We start from the raw sequence: 22329 nt of genomic DNA, 5'->3' as shown, positions 1-22329 counted from the left end.
TGTGTATTGTTATTATTATTATTATTGTTATTATTATTATTTGCCGCAACTGTCTGACCCCAGATTCAGTCTGTCTGACATAGATTCTCTGGGAAAGAGGCAGAGTTTAAATACTGCATGACGTTGCTCTCTGAAATATCACACGTTGGTTTTTAGCCCTGCACTGGCAAATATAGGCTACTATAAATATAGATGGAGAGGGATTGGGGGGGGTGATGGGGGGGGGGTGGTGGTGGTAGGGGTTTCCATAGCAACAGAGATGGAGATGGGAGAGGTTCTGAATCCAGACCAACTTGAATAATTAGGATACAGAAGAAGAAGAAGCCAGTTTTACACGGGATATCTAGGATATTAAATATGTTATCATACCAGGACTGACATCTGAGACACACACACACACACACACACACACACACACTCTAAAAGCCTACTACTCATCAGGTCAGCCACATCCTGTATAGAATATGACTGTAATTCTGAAATACAGCAGATGCCCTCAGTTACATCTGTTCTTGCCTTTTAAATCACATGACACAAAGGCAGACATAATGAACACCGAAAAGGCATTTTTGGGTCTTTTTTTGTTTTTAAGCAATCATTTTAAAAGTAAAGAGAGAAGGAAACAGCTTTTTGAGTCTGTCCCGAGGCTCTGACGCTCTCAGCGCCTTCTCCTGCTTTTATAACTGCACATGAAAAATTCATTATCAAGACTCACGTTGAGTTAGAGTCATTTTTTTTTCTTCAAAAGGCAGCCTGCTGAGTGTTTGTCCCGTTTAAATACTAAATCTAAAACCATGGAATAATATATTTACGGAAGAAAAATATACAAGCATGTCCGTATCGGTACAACCCCTTGTGCAACTTGTTTAGGGTGAAATAGATAAAATAATCCCTACCTTCATACCGCTTGAGAAAAGCCTTTTCCCTTCCATCCCTGACTCCAGCGAGGGAACTCCCACATGAGTCACTAACGAGGCGGTGACTGACGTAACCGCGGACCAATAGGAGAGGTGGATTCCCCACGACTGACCAATCACAACCGCGGTACGACATCGCCGACGCACGGAAGGTGGGAAAAAAAACAACAACCGAGGCTGCCGGGGGTTGGAGTTGTCTGAACGGGCGCCGGGGTTCATAAAATTAACGGACGGTTTGAATTCGTAACCGCGGCAACGAAGAGAAAACGTGTAATCTGTGAACGAGGCTCGTGGTGTTGCTCTGTCCCGGTTGTGCCGCTTCAAGTCAGACGGAGTCCACTTGGAAAGTCGGACAAATTTCTGCCAAGCCACACCTTAGACCGAAATACTCCATTTCCCAGCATTCTCAGGGCGGGTTGGCGCCCACCACGCGCCCCATTCCATGCCCGATTCGTGCAGAAGCAAACTGTCTTTGTTTATGTTGATACTAAGAAATGTTGGTGATTGTGTGAAATTACTGAGCCTTTTGTTTAAATCACAATTTGGTTTATCCCATTCATAAATATAGAGTACTGAAGTACATTCCCCATATCAAAAGGTTCAATTGAAATTAAACATTTTTAACAACAACAATAAACTTTATAGAGCAGTTTTCAAATCAAAGTTACAAGTGCTCCACAATAAGGAATGATTGCAAGGAATAAAATAAAAAAATAAAAACCTGTAAAAAATAACCTAGCAAAGAGATTAAAAAAAAGACAAATGACAATAATTAAATCAAAATCTTCTAGAAACTTTTTAATTCAATAATGAACGAGGAAGCTAAAATCAAACCAGGATTAAAGGTGATAACTTTTAGTTTTTTGTTTTTTTTAATCCATATTAAAATGAACTACTTTCAAAGCATGCAAAACAAGAAGATTGTTGAAAACATTATGAGCTGTTTATTTATTTTTTCTCTTCACACATGGAAAATGGTTTTAAATGAGTTTGTACAAGCAGTAATAAATGTAGAAATTTGAGTTTGTTGTCCTGTTTGGGTTTGTTGTCTGTAGTTGAGGCACCACCCTGATAGCGTAATTCACATTTAATGAAAAGTTCCAGGGAAAATGTGAGAAAAAAACTGTAAAATGTTTTGTACTCCTAAATTGGAAACTTTAACTTTAGGTGGGAAGCTAATATTAACTTAAGCTGCTGTTGATTAGGGCAGGAGAGGTAGACTTTGGCTTGCATGGTAGTTGCTGCATAAAATGTCAGTATCTGCCGCAGTGTTTTGGTTTGTTATGCTCTGTTAGTTAAGATGTGCCTTCAATCTCCATGGTGCAGCTAAACAAAGAGCTTCAGTGTCAAACTTTACTAGTTTAAGCATAATGTTTAGTGTAAACTTCACACGCTAACTTCCGATCAAACGCACGTTCAGCTGGTGCAACAGGCTGCAGATTTGCACATTAGCTAACATGACATGTCAAGTAGCTAGTTGTGGCTAATAGCTGCATGTTAGCTAACAAAGCCAATAAGTAACAGCTTGTTTAGTTTAACTGAGCTGACTCCTTAAAGCAATATTCCATTTAGTTTTAACATGGGGGTTATTCTGCACTTGACCGCCATGAAAACCAGAATTTAAACTAGATTAGATTAGATTAGATTCAATTTTATTGTCATTGCACAGAGTACACGTACTAAGACAACGAAATGCAAGATCGGATGCAGCTGGATGAGTCTGAGCCATGAAAATATCTTGAAAACTTACATTTAACAAATTTGTGAACAGATTCAACATGTTCCGCTTTTAAGACAATAAAGCAGCAACTGGTCCGTCCTCATTTTGCATTTCTGTTCTCGGTTTACACTAAAATTGGTATTTAAAAATAAAAGTAGATCCAATCTCCCAAACAGGAACTAGCTCTCCCTCCGCTATGTTCTCGTCTATCAATAAAAATGCTATTTGGCTTAATTATGTTCTAAAAAGCTGGACCAATTTAAAGTCCATTTAAAATCACAGCAGCAGGATCTGTTGTTGAACCTGTTCACCAACATGTTAAATTGTCAGTCTTTTGAAGTGAAAGTCCAAATGCTACAAACTCGTCCAGCTGCATCTGATCTTGGTGAGTAGTTTATATTCTGGTTTTCATGGCGATCAAGAGCTGAATAATGTTAAATGTGAAAACTAAGTGTAATATTGCTTTAAGCTACAGCTCAGCGTGTTTTGGAGTAGAGACTAGGGCTAAAGACAAGACAGTTTACTGCCTCAGCCTGAATTTGGAAACAAATCAACTTTTTCACTTTGCTGTTTGGATCCACAACCACGACTTGTATCTTTTTCAGGTATCTCTTCTTGTTGTTTTATGTTTTGTCATTATTTGACGGCCATGATGGTTCCAGATGTGGATGCTGGGAGATTTGTGACACAACTGCAAAGCTTCAGTGTGTGGAGGAAGGGGGGGGGGGGGGGATCTGCGTGTCACGCTCCGGGTCAAATCTCAAGTGGTAACCCTGACAACAGCAGGGGCATCCAGCGACCTTTGACCCCTCCGGAGATCAGTCTCTGGGGAGGATCTCGTCTCACTACGCTCTCTCTCTCTCTAGTATATTTTTCTTTCTCTCTCTCTCCCTCTCTCTGCTCTTTCTTTACTCTTTCCCAGTCCATCTTTATTCACGACCTCACTCTTTCTGTTACTGCTAATTTTATTTCTCTTTCACCCATTCTTTTGTTTCCCCATTTCCCCCATTGTCTCCCCCCTTTCCCTTTGTCTCTTTATCTCTATTCTCTGCTTAGCTCTCCTTCCCTCCCACTCTCCACACCCTTTATCTCTTTATTCAGTATCTTACTCTCTGCTCCTTTTGTTTCCCTCTTTCTTTGTTCTCTTTATTTACTGTCCTGCTCTTTCTCTCTGCTTTCTGTCTTTCCCCTTGACCCTCTTTACCTTCGTCTCATCCTCTTTCTCACCACATCCCATCTCTCTTCGGACAGAGTCCAGACCTCCGCTCTCTCTCCTCAGCCAGCCAAACCAGAAGCAGCAGATAAACATCAAAAGAAAGAGAGGTGAGATAGCGCCGGTGAAAGCCTCCTCACCACAACAAAGCCAAAGCCACAGATAACCGATAAGCGACAGAGGAAACGACAGCGGCGTAGCGTTACTCCCGCTCCCCCAGATCACTTTCTCTAATCACTTTATCACAAAGAAGACGATAAAGAAGAAAAACGGATAAAGACAAACATTCTCCATTCCAAAAATAGGTTATTTTATTTTTTCCGGTTCAGTTTGGACAGTGTTTAGACAGTACAAAACGAATGCGCAAAAAAAAGTATAAAAAAATAGGTCAACATAAATATGTGTTTATGTACAATTTTACATCATCATAAGTTAGAAATGTAAGTAGATTACATTTTATATACACTGGCAAGGATCCGACCCTGAGATTGACTGTAAACATTAATAAGCGTCCCAATATGGGATAACATGTACCAAACAGCGTCTGTATGGGAGTCACACTGGACTGGAGACTGACAGAGATTTTAAAGTCGAAACAGCAGAGGAGAGGCTTGAGTTTGGTCTGGCAGAAAGAAAACAAAGTATTGTGTGTAGCACATAGAGTTAGAGTGTATAGAACTGGCTGAACACACGAGACTGTTGAACTGCACACAGGAGATCCGAATGAAAACGGATGGCATGACATAAATTATTCCATGCATCTCCTCTCCTCTTCCATTTTGATTATTCAACCACTGGCCACACAAAAAAGCAAAAAAAAACAACAAAACTTGGTGTTTGTCCCAGTCAAGCCATTCTTGAACTGAATTGAATTCCATTAAATTCCATGAAATACATTCAATCATAATGTATGGATTACGATTACATATTCTGCATCAAATACCACCTGAAAAGTTCCTTTAACATTTTATGATATTCTGTATTGATAATATATAACAGTATGTGTAATCTCAGATGCGTGGGGGGAAAAAACATGGAATTTCACAGAATTAAATTCAACTTGCAATTCCAATTCTGTTTCCTGTATGTTTCTTCAAATTCCAGTTCCAGTTCCTCAGCTGAACTGGAACGCTCCGGCGCTGCTGAATCCTGTCGTTCTCCAAGTGGGTTAAGGACGTTGGTCGGGCCGTGAGGTCGTGGCCGACTTTGAGTTTCCCCGAGCACAGCAGAGGAAACAAGCCGTCACAGAGGTATGAAGGCAAGACAATCTGGAAACCCAATCACGCCGATTTCGTAACGCACAAATAAAGTGGAATTGTCTCTGTTTTCTTTGCTCTTCCAGTGACTTTTTGTTGTTTGTTTGCCTGCTTGCGTTCTAGCACATTGCTGAATTCACTCTTATCTGTAAAATGTCTCGTGCACCCATTTAACACGCAGTTTAAAACCAATAAAGTGTGTATAAAACGCGCTTCAAAGCCCAATAAACGTGGAACAGCCGCTGCAGTCGAACAGCAGACCACAGTGTCTAGAGCTCTTTGTTTTTTCTCAGTTGAGGGAGGTGAAGTGAGACCGGGGCTTGAGGCACTCCTCCGAGTCGCCCTCCTCCTCCCAGTCGTCCTCCGAGTCCTCGTCCTCGCTGTCCGACTCCTCGTAGAAGCTGATGGTGGCCTGGATGGGGAAGTTCCTCAGCAAGGCCTCTCCGTCGCTGTACAGGTAGTCGAACGACTTGGATTTGGGCCAGAACAGCCTGAAGAAGAAGAAGACGCCGTTAAAAATCTACTCTGAAGCATCGATCGTAGAATGTCAAATCTTATACTTTTATGGCTTTCAGACGACGGTTAGTAGTGCATGTGTACTGATAGTTGGGCTGGGTGATATAGCTGAAATCAATATCGCTGAGATGATTTTTTAAAATAACGATATATATCACAATATGGCTCACATGTGCAAAAACATGATAATCTAATTAATGTTCATCCCATTGAACTGAATGGTGATTTCTTAATAAAATTAGCTTGTTATCATCAGTTTAGACAGCAGAATTGTGTCATGATATCCCAAAATCCATTGATTCCACTGAAAGACGATAAATGAGAAAATTGAATTATCGTCCAGCCCTGACTGATGGAAATGTTTTATTCAAAGTAGTGTACATACCTGACAGGGTGCTGGAAGGCCTGAGGTTTCCCGTCGGAGGAGAGGCGGCCTGGAACTGTGGGTCTGGAGTAAGGCTGTGGAGACAGAGAGGAGGGGGGGGGGGGGGGGGTTAGTGCTGTGCAGCAGGTACAGAGGACAGCAGCATGTACACACATGCTGTTTGGTGGACGCTTTTATCCAGAGCACCTTACAGTACTGTGAGTTTAAAAACAAGGCTGTGTTTCTTTGGCCCTGAAAAGTTGCCATTTTGGAGATTTGAGGTTTGTGAACAGTGAATGAGAGAAGAGATAGAAAAAGCACAGAGAGAGAAAGAACCATAAAACCCCATCACCAAGAAAAATAAAACACAAAACAACGAACACGCCAAATGTCCCGTCGCTCTTCCTCCCTCCCTGACAGCACCAGTCATGCATAACGCCAGCGCCACTGGCATCCAGTATGCGCCGCGCTCTCCTGCAGCCAACGTTTACCACGCCGTTTTGAATATTTTCTCATTTAAACACCTCTAAAACACCTTTAAAATGCGATTGTTAAACTCTTAAATGGCAGTCAGATGGCCGGTGAAGCGGGAACAGATCACAGGCGGCGCCGGCACCTCGCGCGGGGTGTGAAGGCGGCGGCGCCGTAACGAGGTGTGCGCTCTCCAGAGGGGACTGTGGGAATTTCCCCTCGGCCCTGGAGGTGTCCATTTTGGCATCTCTCTCCCCGAACCAGCAGGAAACAGCTTAGCTATCGGGAGGGGAGTGGCGCCTCTCTCACTCACTGTGTCCTGTCCTTTTTCATCTGCAGAGGCTAATGGCTTGTGAAAAAAAAAAAGCGTCCATTTCCACTATTTTATCAGCCAAACGTCAGTGCTAGAATGGAATAGGACCGCTGAACGATGGCTGGGTCCCTGCCAAAAAGGCTGGTGGTGAAAATTCGATCATTTGGCTGCAGACTGGTGTTAATTCCCCACGCGGGTGTCACTCTGTGTGTGTTAGCTTAGTGGCAGTGTGAGCAGACTCAGGCCATATGGCAGTGTGTCAGAGTGAGTGTCTCCTCTCCAGTCAACACTATGGTCAGTTGATTGGAAGTTGGTTTGGATAAGACCAACTTCACATAAGACACATATGTCAGCTAAAAGCCTCAAAGCTTAAATGTTAAGTCTTTTTAACAATTCCCCTGAGAGTTAAGTGTCTTGGTGGAAGGTGGAAGGTAAAATCGAGTTATGAAAATATTCATGATGTTTCAATGTTACTTTATTACTGTTATTTGTTTTTAAAAGTACATAACAGTTTTGCCAGCTGGGATACCAAAGCTTTAATGCTCAGTATCTCAGAATTGCACCCAGATAATTACTACTATTACACAATAGTTTGGTCACATATAATAAGACAAATTGTGAGGTTTTGTAGTTTTAATTGCGTCCTTTAAATTGCCCCATGTGGGATAAGCTGTACTGAATTGAATATTTCCCCTCACAAGTCTGTACTGGCTGACTGGAATTCAACCAAACCCCCCTTCCTCCTTTCAGCCTGGGCTAAGTGTCAGGTTGGCAGGTAGGGAGGTGCTGAAAGGCCGGTGTGACGGGGGAAACTGCTTGACGCTAACACCCCCGCCCTCATCCACCCCCCCACCCCCCCCCTCCCTCGCTGCCCTACGGCTGTTAATGGCTTCCACATGACTGACCGGGACGACAGGGGCTTTCCTCCACCGCCTCGACATGTACACAGGAAAGCACCGGGGGCGCGCGTGCACGCAGGCCAAGTCAATGATAGTTTGAAAAAACAAACACACACAATCCCCCAAAAAAAAATCACAATCAGACTTTAAGAGAGTCACAGATCATGAGTGAAGGTAACTTACACAGGACAGCTTGGTCCTGGGGCTTGGGGCCGGCCCGTCCCTGCTGGAGGCCAGCCACGGTCTCCACAGTGAGGTATGGCTGCAGGGGAGAAGGCAAGAGAAGACCGATTAGACTAGAGCAACCAGCGCATGCATATCCCACTCACACATGGTTCATTAAACACGTTAAAATAGGTCCACTTGAAGTATAATAAATAATTCACGGTCAAATTGATCCTGTAAAAACAGATCAACTAGAAAATTCACTTAGGGAATGCTCTTTGAATGGGGTAGGCTAGTGATAGTTGGGATTAAGTATGCTTAAGTGAATCCATAGCCTATAGTCCTACCTGCCTATCCCATAGGCTAAATCAGTGGTTCCCAAACGTTTTTATGTCAAGACCCCCTAAATTAAGCCACGGACCCCCCATTTGATAAGATTTTATCTGGGGTTTTTGTTGTTGGATATAATTTGGTACAGAACTGGACACTGTTTTTACAGTAGATTGTGAGATAACAGCGAGACATATGTTTGAAACACATTCCTATATCATTCACTCACTGTCCCGACTTGTAATAAATGTAACAATAGTAAATTTAACTCATCATTTTGCTGGGGACCCCTGGAGACCCCTCAAGGGCCTCTGGAGAGCCCTGGACCCCACTTTTGGGAACCACTACCCTAAATTACTCTATTGGTGGAGACTCTCTAGACAAGTGGGAAAACATTTTGGAACCAAACACTATTAACAAATTCTGGATTGGTATTGTTAACTTAGAACAAAGTGTAAATAAATGATACATGTCTCTACTGTATATAGCCCAGTATAGACCGGGGTAATGCATGTGAGGGACGGAATCCCCCTTCTTAGAGTAAATTAGGAAACGCATTCCCTTGATAGCAGTTGGCTGTCATAAGACCTCTACCTCCCGATCCTCAGTTCTGATTGGCCGAGTCACGCTCGAAGCCGTTGTTAAAAACCGGATAAACACATAACTGTTAATTTGAATATTAACCGAAAACCACCATTCTTAACCGCTCCCTATGTGTCGCCTAGCAACCACTTTGTCTGGCCCATAGAATAGGCTACGGTTTAGCTACTGTTCAAGAACTATGTTGCTTTGGCAGGAGAACAAAATCCTACACATTTACTTTATTTAAGATGTAAATATTATGTTATCGATTAAACATAAAAGATTTCTTGAACACTGTCTGTCGGCCAGCCGCAATAAGCCTCACCGCGACTGCTTTACGGTGATTTTAGAACAGCAAAACGGGGTTAAGCACTCTATAAATGCGTTGGCTGACATCACCTGCCTCCTGCCTCCCCCAATACTCCTCGTCGGTCAAAATCAACATTTCGGCTACTGACCGGCTGGCTAAAATGTACCATGCTCCCCCATCTGACCGGTACCTACCTGCTGTTTGTCTCCGGGCGGCTGTTCACTGTCAGCGGGCGCGACCACGGCGCAGCGCCGAAGGACGGCTGTTTGACGACCAGACATGCGGAGCTCATCCTTCCTGCTTCTACTGGGGAGATTCTCCACAAAATAAAGATGAAAATAATAGAAAAAAAAAATCAAATCTTTTCGGGGTGTGAGAGAGGGTTGTCGGAGGACTGCGGCAGCTTGGAGCTTTCTGCGGCCGGGAGAGCTGCAATGATTCTGGCCGAGAGAGGAAGAGAGAGAGAGTGGCCGGCCGACGGAGATACCAGCGGTTTATAAAGCACTGCAGCTCGGGAGGGGCGTGTGTGTGTGTGTGTTGTGTGTGTGTGTGTGTTGTGTGTGTGTGTGTGTGTGTGTGTGTGTGTGTGTGTGTGTTTTGGGGGTGTAGGAGCTGCCAAATGACCCGGGGTGGGAGGGGAATAGGCCCTATACTGCGTCTGTTTGCCAAATGATTGATTCGCCGTTGACCATTTTAATATTTTCACTGAGGATAAAAAAAAAACAGTAACAGACGGGGTAAAAGTGGGTGATGTTTTAAATTTTTAAATAAATCAAAAATATTTTCGTCGTGGCCCAAATGTGACAACTAGGCTAGTTGTGTGTGCTCCTCGGCATTTTCATGGTAAAAAAAAAAAGAAAAGAAAAAAAACAAGTAGCATCCTTGTTTTGGTCTATACTAGATCAAATCTAGTCCCCCAACTAGACCCAATCCTAATGGAAATTCACTCTGATATTCCTATAGGAATTTAATCTGCCTATAGTACTCAATAGCAGATTTATAGTGCCTTATGGTATTTTTTTAGCTTCTATATCACTCTTAATATTCCTATAATAGCCTACTCCTAGGAACTTATAGTGTGCTTATTGTGGGTTGACCTTATCCTACTTAATGGTATTGCGTTTATCTGCTATAATATCGCTATAATAAATTATCCTATAATATTCTATAGGGACTCATAGTGTATATAGTAGGCTACTCAGTTAATAGTGACCATATCCTACTTTATGGTATAGTTTTTCTCTACTATAATATCGCTATAATAATCCTATAATATTCTATAGGGATTTCCAGTGTTCCTAGAAGAATAGTGAGGTTATTTTATTTGATCTCATATGATATTAGGATACTATAGAGTTCTCTGTAGTGTAGCCTATTTTTTGACTTAAAGTATTTATATTTTTGTTTTAGGCTACTGTGATATTTGTGTAGTATTCATCTAAGCTTTATTATAGGACCTCTATAATCTGTAATGGGTCTGTTTCGTAAGGTAAGAGAGGGTGATGACTTGTCCAAATCTCAATCTAATTTTCTCCTGTTAATTAGTTTAGTGCAGCTCCTGCTGGCTCCCTGCTGTCTTTCTCACAGATGGTGTCTAACTTTTCTCCTCGGTGTTTTTCCAAACAACCCGGCCGTATGAGATTTCTCACCGTCCCGCTGCGCCGAGCTGTTTATCCAAGTCACACCAAACTGTCCTGCAGGACCAGAGGGGGGTGCTGAGTCAGTATCTGGGTAAACCATAGGACCACTGACGTTTAGAAAATTCAGTTTAAAACAAGTTTTCTCTCATTGCAATTATAGGAATAGTTCACCCACAAATGAAAATTGTGTAGTAATGACAGAATGAAAGTAGATAATGAGTAGCCTAGGCTAGATCATATTTTTTGGGTGAACTATTCCTTTAATGGAAACTGTGTCGGTCATAATGGGGGAAATCACTATAATATTCCTCTATGGACTTCATACGTCAATATTGCATTTACAGTGGCCTTATCTTACTTTATGGTATTTTTTAAATCTCCTATATCACTATAATATTAGCCTATAATATTTCTATAGTAACTTATAGTATGCTATAGCCTGAAGAGTGAGTTTATAGAACATTTTATCATACTTTATGGTATTTTTTTTTAAATCTCGTATCATTGCCTGTTCCTATAATATTCTTATAGTAGCCTAATTCATAGTGTGTATATGTGGTAGCCTACTCGTGTGAGTTTACACTGACCTTATCGTAGGCTACTTTATGGTTTTATTATCTCCTATAGTATCACTATAATATGGGATTCTAGTCTTGCTCTGATATTGTAGAGCCCGTGATATTCTTCTACAGTTTATCATATAGATGTGTTTTGGTCAGAAGAGACCTTGGTAACCACTGACAGTTGAACGGAGCACACGCGTCCGTCTGCAGCCCATTACAGCGGGTGTGAGGATCCGCACCGCGCGCCCGCTCTAATGGGCCCTTAATGGCCCCTAATGGCCTTTTCATTTCGGATAAACAAACCTCTCAGGCCCAACAAGAGCCATGTGACGCCCCGCGGAGCGAGCTGCAAAACGGCGCAAAAGGCACAAATGGGATTGGTAATGGGCCTGGGGTAATGGAGATACCACGGCGCACAAACGCGTCCCATCAGCCAAATCAATCGATAATGAAGAGGTCTTTATCGATAATAACACCTGTGAGTGGGCACAGTGGGAAGGATGGCTTATTTACTGAAGACACCCTTACAGAAAAGAGCTACTAGCCTAATCCTATAATGAATTTAATAAGGAAACTACAAACAGCACACCTAGACTAAAATATATAAGGAGTAAAAATAAATAAATAATATCCACTGGACTTCAAATGAAGAGTTGAAGAAGTTTCACTGGACTTCAGCTCTTCATTTAAAGTCCAGTGGATTTTGTTTCTATTTTTCTTTAGGACATCTGAAATGAATCTACACAGACAGATCCAAAAGGAATATTATAGGATGGAATATAAAAATAAGATACCCTAAAGTACCACAGGATCGACCAGACACGCTACAAATCCCTGTAGGAATATTATACTGATATGAAATAAAAATACCATGAAGTACTATAAGAGCATGGTAATCTCACTATTGAGTACCATAGACAATATCAATCAGGTTTAGACTTTTATTAAATATCAGATACCAGTCATGTCCACTGATATGATTCAGCTTCCTCCCTGACCACAGATACAGAAAGTTTGTAAATGCTGCAATTCAATTTCATTTTCACATTTTATTTGTTCAATTGTTCAGTTATGTTTTTTTTTTTTTTTGTAAATTAATTATTTATTTATTCCAGAGTTTCATCAGCCATTGAATAGCGGCTAACACTAAGAGGAATTTAAACAGTCTGGTTTCAGTGGAGAGTTTTAGTGTCCCTTGGTGGTTTAATGTTGTTTCAGAGGCTTTTCCACCCCGACAAGAAGAAAATTACAGTGAATCCATGTCATTTTTGGCATGAAAATGGTCAAATTTAAAGGTTTTGAACACAAAATGTTGGTTATTGGCAGCATCAATACAAAAATATGGATATTGGTACTGGCCTTCAAAAACCCCTATCGGTCAAACCTATAAATCCCTATAGCTATACCATATAGGAACATTACAGTGATTTCTTTCATTGGAGCAGTTTATTCTGAAAACAAACACGTTTTCTAAGATCAACAAAGGTGAATGGTTTGCATTCTGCTGTAAGTTGAATTATATTGATTCACATGTAAACAGCACAGGATCTGTGATCAGGATGATTGAGAGAAAAAAGGATGATATTCCAAGTTTTAGGAAAGTCTTAATTTGGGTTTCCTCCTTAATCCTCCTGCTCTTACATCATGGTATATCATGGAAACATCCAGCATAAGTAAACATTTGATATATAAATTGTCACATATTTAATCATCTTAAACTATTTTGGGGCATAGCTGCTCCATTTTTAAGGGTATTGCCAAGTCAAAAATCATATAAAAAACAAAATTAATTTGACTTTCAAACCAGCAACACCAGTTCAGTTCCTCTGTTATGATTTTTCATTCTGCTCGGATGATTTTTTCTGTGGCTGTGATCTTGTTCAACACTCTTGACACTCGCTTGCTAACTTCTCCCTGCAAATATTTAAAGTGTTATTTCGACACACAATATTTATCTTCTAGCTTGTATGGACAGCAAGGCAAATTTAAATAAGAGAGTTTCAAACTTTTTGTTGTGATTGTGCCGTAGTTTTCTTTTCTTCTCATGACCACAAACTGATTTTGCCGGTGATTCTGTAGGCAAATTTCAAAGCAAAAAACATTCTTTTATACTATGAATTCATAGCCGGCAAAATTTGTTGGGACTTGGCAGGAATTTGGATGTCACTTTCTCCAGAATAATTTGGGAACCGAAACCACTGTTTAGTCAAAACTACTACAAAACATGACAAAAAAACTGATTCAACTGATGCAGTAAGCCTTTCTTTTTCTTTGTTTCTTTGTTTCTTACTTTCTTTCTTTGCCATCACTCTCTCTCCCCTATTTTTTCCCATCATGCTCTCCTTCTGCCCCGTCCCCGGAGGTCGTGACCAGTGTTTGACTCTCTTCACCAAATTGTACACCAGCTCTCTGGACAAAAGTTGTCCACTGATCCAAATGCCTCGCTCTCCACAGCACAGTCCTGTAAAAACAAGGAATGGCACACTTGTTTACCCTGCCTCATCTGTGTGTGTGTGTGTGTGTGTGTGTGTGTGTGTGTGTGTGTGTGTGTGTGTGTGTGTGTGTGTGTGTGTGTGTGTGTGTGTACCCCCACTGTTTTCACATTTGCTGACAGCAGAGACAGAGCTCCTCTCCCCCAGAGTGAGGAATGCTGCTAATCGGTGACCAACTGCTCCCTTGTCTTGTGTACATATTTTCTTTTCAGCGGAGGCAACATGAGCTCTTATCTTAAGTAATCCTCCGGCTGAAACGAATAGAAAACAACTGTCATGGTTACATTCTGAGCCCAATGCTCTCTGCCTTGATTTAGGCACATTAATGGTATTGCATGGGCTTAAAGGAAATGCCCCGACAAAATTATGTTTTACAGACGGCTAAAGGGAAAATTCATTGAATTTTAGTGGTGAAATATATTGACCCCTAAATTTATGTCAAAACCAGAACCAAGCTAGGAGTGGTGCAGCCTTTTGTGAGGCCAAAAAACATGACTAATGCCTAAAATGTAATTTGCGTCACAAATTTACTCACAACCACAAATGGTGCCATTATGGAGGAACATTGCAGAATTGGCTGAGCACAAATAACATCTAAATCTCTAACAACCAGACTAGAACTAGAGAGCTAGCTGAAAAAGCTTGTGGTGTGGCTGTAGATCCATTCAGTTACTAACTCTAAGTTAAAGTAAATAATAATTATAATAATAATAAGCTTTATTTATATAGCACCTTTCTTAACAAGGTTACAAGGTTTTTTACAATAAAATGAGAAGAAATCAAATTAAAATAAAAACAGTAAAACATTGGATACAGATAATAGATAAAAGAATAAAACAACAGTAAGAGCAAGCAGTTCAAGTGTAATCAAAGGAAGGAACTACATAACTATATCAAAACCCCACACAACATGATATTAAAAGACATAAAATATGTTATAAAAAGATTAAACGAAGATACTAAGCAAAACAGAAAAAAAGAACCCCCACATTACATTAAGATGTTAAACAATATGTTTTTAAAAGAGATTTAAAAGAAGACACTGTTGGCTGACCTAAGCCTGTTCCACAGCCTCGGCGCTCTGATAGTAAAAGCTCGCTCACCCTTTGTGACCGACCTGGACCTCGGTGCCACCAGTCAGACCGGCTCTGAGGATCTCAGGTTACGGTGTGGCACATATGGGGTCAGGAACTCAGAAAGACTGTGTAGGGCCTTAAAAGTTATCAATGAAATCTTAAAATCAATTCTAAAAGTGACAGGAAGCCAATGAAGGGCAGCTAAAACTGGTGTGATGGTGTTTTTTTTAATTTCTCCTTTATTTAACCAGGTGAGTCCCATTGAGATGTCCATCTCTTTTGCAAGGGAGCCCCGGCCAAGAGAGCAGCAAGCAGATTTTACAAAAGTACAACACAAAACCACAATATAACAAGGTTTACATACAAATGTACAAATTACACTGTATACATTCTCAAGTAAAACAGTTTTTAAAGACTGCAGCAGACTTGATCCAGATTTGCATCTTTCTGGTTCCAGGACCATGGAGCATAATTACTAAAAGCCATCTTCCCAAATTCCATGGAGGGGCGAGGGACAGTGAAAAGTAATAAATTCTGAGAACACAAGCTGTAAGAACTTGTGAAACAAACGAAAAGACAATTTAAATAGCCAGGGAGTTGCCCTGATGGCTTTGTAGATAAAAATGTGCCAATGAAGCCATCTGCAGTAATGTAATGAGGTCAGACCTGCCCTTTCATACAAGTGACAACAATGTGTGAGGGATTTAGCATTTAGAATGAAACGTAAAGCTCCATGGTAAACTGTCTACAGCCTGAAGTGAGGCAGCAGAGCCATGCATGTAAAGAATATCACCATAATCAATCATAGGGAGAGATGTAGCTACGGCAAGTCTTTCCTTGTGAAAACATGTCTTGTTTCTAAAATAGAAACCCAATATGTGTTTTAAACATAAGCTTTATCAAGCCAGACTCCAAGATATTTATAAGATCATATCTTTTTGAACCAGTAATAAGCCTTGCAGCAGCATTTTGGACCGTTTGTAGCCGATGTACAGAGCTATGGCTGAGTCCGGAATATACTGAGTTACAGTAATCTAATTTGGTTGCAAGAAAGGCATTTACAACTCTTTTTAGATCAGCAACCTTATTTTGGATATGTTGCTCAGCTGAATAAAACAAGATTGAACAATCCTTGGTTCTTAAAACAAGGGTCAGAATCAAGTAACACACCCAGGTTCTTAGTCACCGGTTTCACATTCGCTGAAGTTTGTCCTTTAAAAGGCATATCTGATTTGGAGGACCAAATAGGATGATCTATGATTCGTCAACATTCAATTGGAGAAGGTTTTGGGACAACCAGCACTGAATGTCAGTTACAGGCAGGCCTGAAGGTAAACTGCTAAAATTGGAAGATTTGAGTGGGAGATAGTGGGACATACAGTTGGGTATTGTCAGCATAACAATAGAAGAAGATATTATGATTACAAATGACCTGACCCAAGGGGAGCAAATTGAAAACAGCAAGGGACCTAAGACTAACCCTTGCAGAACGCCACATGCAAGATGAGTAGATGAAGAAGAGCCGTTCCCCATGGCGACAGGTAGTGTTGAAAGGTAGGAACGCAGCAATTCAAGAGCCGTGCCACTAAGACCAACCCATTTTTTGAGACGATGCAGCAGAATGGTATGGTCCACCGTATCGAATGCTGCGCTTAAATCTAAATAAAAGGACCAGAATTGAGCAGTCAGGAGTAAGTCATTTGTAACTTTGATGAGGGCTGTGGGGCGCTCTGAAAGCTGACTGAAATTGCTCAGAATTAGTGTTATTATTCATGAAGGCTATTAGTTGTGAAGCCACCTTTTATAAAACCTTAGACAAAAATGACAATTTGGAAATGGGCCTATAATTTGTGACAAGGTTGGGATCAAGGCCTGGTTTCTTTAGTACGGGCTGGACCAAGGCATGTTAGAAAGAAGAAGGGAAAGAGACGGTGGTTATAGAGCTATTTATGATTTACAAGATGGCTGGACCAACTATTCGGAGTACCTCCTTTAGAAAAGAAGTGGGGATGGTATCTGACAGGATGAAGATTGCCTTTGGGAAACGGTTATCCACAGCCCTAATACAGTGATGGGTTCGAATTGAGTAATGGAGATTGAAATATCGGGGAGAGCGGAGAGATTATGGATGACTGGAGCAATTTGATGCCTGATATTTTCCACCTTATTGACGAAAAAGTTAAAAAAAATTCCTCCCACATTTCAGGGAAGGATTCAGTGTTGAGAGAGGGTGGAGGGCTGACAACAGAATGAATCACTGAAAACATAACTCTTGAGTTGTGGTTGTTATTGGCAATAAGATGAGAAAAATAGGCAGATCTCTCAGCTTTAACAGCTCTCTGGTACCCTGCCATAAAGTCTTTTAGGAGGTTAAGGGACTGTTGGGATTTCTTTGCTTTCCACTGGCGTTCGGCTTTCCTACACTGTCTCTTGCTGGGACGCGTATGTTCATTCAGCCACGGAAGGGCCTTACGATTGGACCACTTATTTTTAAAGGGGGCAATAGAGTCAAGGATGGCATGGCACTTAGTATTAAAAATATCAGCCAAGTCATCAGTAGAAGTGCTTTGTGACTGATCAATGAAGCTAGGATGAAATGCGGAGGAAAAGGCTTCAGAAAATGTACTGGCAGATTCAGAGTTGAAAATACGACTTGGGAGTAGGAAGGGGAAGCAAAGCATTGAAGACCATGGCTTTATGGACAGATACATAGACATCAATTGTTCCAATATTACTAAGATAGATAGATAGATAAATAGATAGATAAGATAGATAAATAGATAGATAGATAGATAGATAGATAGATAGATAGATAGATAGATAGATAGATTTTTATTAATGTGTCGTGCACCACATGGTGTATGGGCTTACAAGACACAGAGACGTTGAGCTCCAAAAAATACATGAAAAAAATGAAATTCATCTTCAACAACACCCAGTTCACATACAGTACAAAGTCTCTCCTCCTCATCAATAGAATTGAACCTGCCCACCTCAATAGCCAGAGGGAGAGGACCGGTCCTCAACTGGGCACACAGAGACCTTCTGGATCTTTCCAAGGGGAAAGTAACATAAGGTTCTGGGCTATACATGTTTTTAATTTGATTATATGTTCTAAGTTTTGGTTTGAGCCAGATGTCAGCAGCCCGTATTTCTTTATAGTCAAGAAATAACCTGTGCTCAATATAATGAACACTACATCCTAAACCGTTCTGAAAATATATTGCTGGTCAGCTTCCCTGAAAACAACATTCATATCACTACACCATGATAGTTATGTGCTTTATCCCAGTTAAAAACTTTTTTGGCTACTCTACCCTCTGGCATATTAGATAGACGGTTCCATAGTCTAAGCATTTCACCTTTTTGCCTACTCACACATGGCTCCCAACCCACGTCCCCTTAGAACGCCAACACAGGTGCAAATTTATGCACGCCCAGAAAACAGCGAATTGCCCAGTTTTGAATGGCATTCACCTTGGAAAATTCCTTACTACCACAGACTCCAGCTGCATAAAATAAAATTGGGGTTACGCATGTATCATAGAGCTTTGAAAATGTAGCATAACCAAGATCTTTGCAGGCTTTCACTTTACTTATTGCTGTACCCAGGGGCCCAGGGCTCTACCCACAGTGTCAGCCAAAACACTAATGCCCTCTTCCATCCAAAGTAAATCCAAGGTATATATATGAGCTGGTATATGCTAATGAAATAGCTCCAGCATGAAAATTAAAGGTGCTTCTACCTACTCCTGCTTTTCTGAAGTGCATAATTTGATTGTTTCCCCATTAATTGATAATCTCCATTTCCTAGCCCAGAGATTAACAGTATTTAGCATGTTCTGCAACTCCTTGCTTGACTCCGTATGGAGTAGAAAACCACCCAGTCTTCATATCATTCACCTGCACACAGGCAAACTTTAATGGCTTTATAAAATTTCCCATCCACACCAGCTGAGAGAAGTTTAAACTCCAGAGAGGACTCCACTGAGAGTTACACCTGATGAAAGTACTAAGTCAAGAGTATGACCCATACTAGATACTATCGGCTGCCGCACTGTCGTTCTGCTGAGTTTACAGGAGTGCTTTTAGTGTTTTCATTACTTTCTGTCTGTTGTTTTTAAACCGGTCTTACTGGTTTTTATTGGTTTTAGTTGGCTCTTCCTAAGATGATTTTCCCCTTGAGGGACAATCTTTATCTTATCTTATCTTAACTGTTTTTTTCAACCCGATCGCAGAGGACTTCTGTGTTTTACCTGAATTTGTATTGGTCACTACGCTAGCTACTAGCTGTAGTCTGATAAAGTGGATTTGTTTCCAAATGTAGGTTACTGTGACACAGTAAACTGTCTTGTCTTTAGCCCTAGTCTCTACTCCAAAACACTCTGAGTTGTAGCTTGAGAAGATTCAGCTCAGTTAACCTGAACAAACAGTTAGCTAGCTAACAGTTAGCTAGCTAACAGTTTGTTCAATGAAGCAACTTGGCTAAAACCTGACCAGGATTCAAGGTAAGCTTTTTAATAAAAGTACATTTTGAGACAACATGATGTCACGCAAATACGTGAAATGAACACAAACTCTAAAATGGTATTATGGGAAAATAATGTTTCTCCACCACAAACTGAATTACGTTCCCCTGCAATGAATTGAACTACGTCCCAAAGGTTGGTTAACGGTTAAGTTTAGGCAAGTAAAATAACTTTGGTTAAGTTTAGACAAGTAAAACAAGCTTGGTTAAGGTTTGGGTTAAGGTTATGGTAAGGCAAATAAAACGACTTGGTTAAGGTTAGAGAAATGGTTAAATGGTCATGGTTAAATAAGAAAAAAGTTCGTTAAAAATTTAAATGTGACTTATGGTTGAAAGGTCCTTTGCAAACGCTGGGAATTGAAGACCACCAGCATCGAAGGCAAACGCATACGCCCATCCACCACCCCGACCTCAACACCCTTACTTTCCACCGTGCTACTTCAATGTCCCACTACTTCCTGTTTATAGTCCTTTTCCTTCACATAACCGTTTCATGCTGGGAAAACATACATTTAACACTTTATGTTCCACCAACACGGAATTTGCTGTTAACAAGTCGTGTTCATTTCACGTTTTTCTGTGAGATCAGTCGTTTTGAGACGTCGACACTAACTGATTTACCTAGCCTGTCATCTAGGTACATGCAAGATACATCACCAATAGCACCAATAGTTTTTTTTTAAATAGTGTTACAGTGTTTTAGGGTGGATTTTTCCTTTAAATAAAGTTAAAAAAACGACCCAACTTCCTCAGACAGAAGACAGCAGTGACACTTCACTTCTCCATCTCTGCTGTGGCTTTCCTCCTTCACAAGTAATTCTGAGGAAAATGTTGTGAAACAGTTTTTCTCAAAACAGTGAACAGTTTGCCTTTTCCACTGCCTTCCACTAACCTGACGCACCAGATGGTTTGTTACACAGAACCATCTGTGAAGTCGTCCTTGGAAACTGTTTGGAAAAGGGCAGGCACTTTCAAAAAATGATCGGATGAACCATCTGTCTATCACCGTCTATCACAGGCTAAGTTCAACCAATCAGATCAACGAACCATATGACGGAGAAGAGCGAAAACATCTTTTCCTTCCAGAAAAGCCTTCAGTGCCGTTCTTTGCTCTTCTTTCAATGAAGAAATACTCTCCAAGTTCAGAAATCACTGATGTTATAGCAGCATCTACGCTAGCCTCTTTAGGAGCCGCCATTGCTGTGAGCGAACAGTCGCTTCTCGTTGTCGCCACACCTAAGCCACGCCCCCAGCTGCCCTCATAGGACGCCGATTGGTCCGAACCACTGTGGTTTGGCCACAAACGCATAACCTGAAGCCTGGCAAGATGGATTCTCGCGTGATCGTGATCTCGCGAATCCAGCTGCCTCGCAAGGTAAGCCGTCCACAGCCTCCCAGCCTCACTGTGACACTGATCAGTATTTAAACTTCCCACTCACTTAGGCCGACTCGTTGCCATGACAACAAAATTCTTAACTCAAGATTAACCAGGGGCGAAGGTGGCTAACTTTCCTACTTCAAAAATAAATCAGTCGTAATATTTAAGTAACAGACAATCTTAATTAGACTAGTCCAACCTGAGAATCTAAGACTAAACTAGCTTTATGCAACTGGCCCCTGGAGCCAGTTTATTGATCAGAGTGTGTGGTGTGAAGCCTGGGTTCAGACGAGGGAGTCGACCTTTTAGCTCAGGGTCACTTGTTGTTCAGTGGTGACGGCTCCTCACACCTCTGGACACCCCCCTCCCTTCACACACACACACACACACACACACACACACACACACACACACACACACACGCCATGCTTGGAATTAAAAGGATCTGTCTGCTCTGAGTAATTTTTGAGTCACCACATCCCATTCAGAAAAATTAATATAACCTTTATAACTTGGTAATCTGCAAGATTCTTGCTTGTTTTTATTATTCTGACATCTTTGTTGCTCAGCGCTCATTGCTGTGGTGTTTCTGCACAGATCACCTGTCAATCAAACAGTGTGGACGGAGCTTGGATTTTCTGTTGATAACGTTTGAGTTTCTGTCGGTGGTGCTCTTAGACTAATGTACAGCTTCCTTGTAGAATCAAGGTTAGAGTTTGAGATCGTAAGATCACACACAAATGTGATCTCTATTCATTATGAGGCAACTAGGTGTGTTATTTTATTTTCAGTAGTATACTTTCATTCATAAACCTGTGAATCTTTTTTAAAATGTTGTTTTACCATTTGAAAAGCTAGAGATAGGAAAATAAACCACAAAAATTTAAATTATTTTGTAATTTTCTTGCCTGACGTGAAATCACAAAAAAATACACACACACTGAAAAACAGCTACAGCGGTTACAATGGCTCCACTAAACCTATACAGAGTAGTAAAATTTATTTCTATAAAAATGTCAAAGATTATTACTGTAATTTGTATAATTTTTAAAAATTGAAACAAAATGTATTTGTCCAGACCTGTTGGTGAAGCTACATTGTGTGATGAAGCCTCTCTGACCAACAGAAGCCCCAAGCAAATATTTTCAGCCAATCTGAACTGTGCTGATCTTCATACTATAAAGCAAGGAATCTCTGTCTGTCTGTGTGTCCTTCGCATATCTCGAGAACCGTTCGTCCGATCGACTTTACATTTGGCGGGTGTATTGCTGGGGACCCAAGGAAGTGCAGTGTCGGATTTGGTGCAATTTGGACACACGACACATTCAATATTAATAAACTTTGAATAAACAAGCGAACAGCGCTCTGTACAGCAGCGGCGCGAACGAGCACTGCACTAGTTTGCTAAAAGCTGAAATCATTTGAACTTCAGTCGCCTGGTGCTCTGACCGCTAAAAACAAGCGGAGCTCCCAGTGCAGCGGTTCATCCTTCACACTGAGAAGCAACAGAGTGAGACAGCAGCTGCACAGAGACGCTCCTGAACCAAACAGGACTCATTTCTGAGCCAAACGTCAGACGGAGCCTGATGAGAAGTC

General features: G+C 41.1%; 1 protein-coding gene across 1 annotated transcript; it reads right to left on the bottom strand.

The window, feature by feature from the left end:
* Positions 1-4955: 4955 nt before the first annotated feature.
* On the bottom strand, positions 4956-9348 carry ripply1 (ripply transcriptional repressor 1). The gene is made up of 4 exons (XM_071543039.1): positions 9251-9348; positions 7853-7931; positions 6008-6081; positions 4956-5597 (listed from the first exon to the last, which is right to left on the bottom strand). Exons 1-4 carry the CDS (start codon positions 9346-9348, stop codon positions 5396-5398), a joined length of 453 nt encoding a protein of 150 aa, XP_071399140.1. The 3' UTR covers positions 4956-5395.
* Positions 9349-22329: the final 12981 nt, after the last annotated feature.

The sequence above is a fragment of the Centroberyx affinis genome, unplaced genomic scaffold, assembly GCF_046629955.1.
Source record: "Centroberyx affinis isolate AG114_WGS23_722 - 3 ecotype Tasmania unplaced genomic scaffold, CSIRO-AGI_Caff_v1 ptg004208l_1, whole genome shotgun sequence".
NCBI classification, from domain to species: domain Eukaryota; kingdom Metazoa; phylum Chordata; class Actinopteri; order Beryciformes; family Berycidae; genus Centroberyx; species Centroberyx affinis.
Note: the sequence above shows the minus strand (reverse complement) of the source record. Positions and strands in the feature narration are given on the sequence as shown.

What these genes read in the sequence shown, in the direction of transcription:
- ripply1 (XM_071543039.1), bottom strand. Translation starts at nt 9,348, where the DNA reads ATGAGCTCCGCATGTCTGGTCGTCAAACAGCCGTCCTTCGGCGCTGCG. An exon ending in CGCCCGGAGACAAACAGCAG is followed by an intron (nt 7,932 to 9,250) that starts GTAGGTACCGGT and finishes TCTCCCCTGCAG; the next exon opens with CCATACCTCACTGTGGAGAC. An exon ending in GCCTTCCAGCACCCTGTCAG is followed by an intron (nt 5,598 to 6,007) that starts GTATGTACACTA and finishes CTTCTTCTTCAG; the next exon opens with GCTGTTCTGGCCCAAATCCA.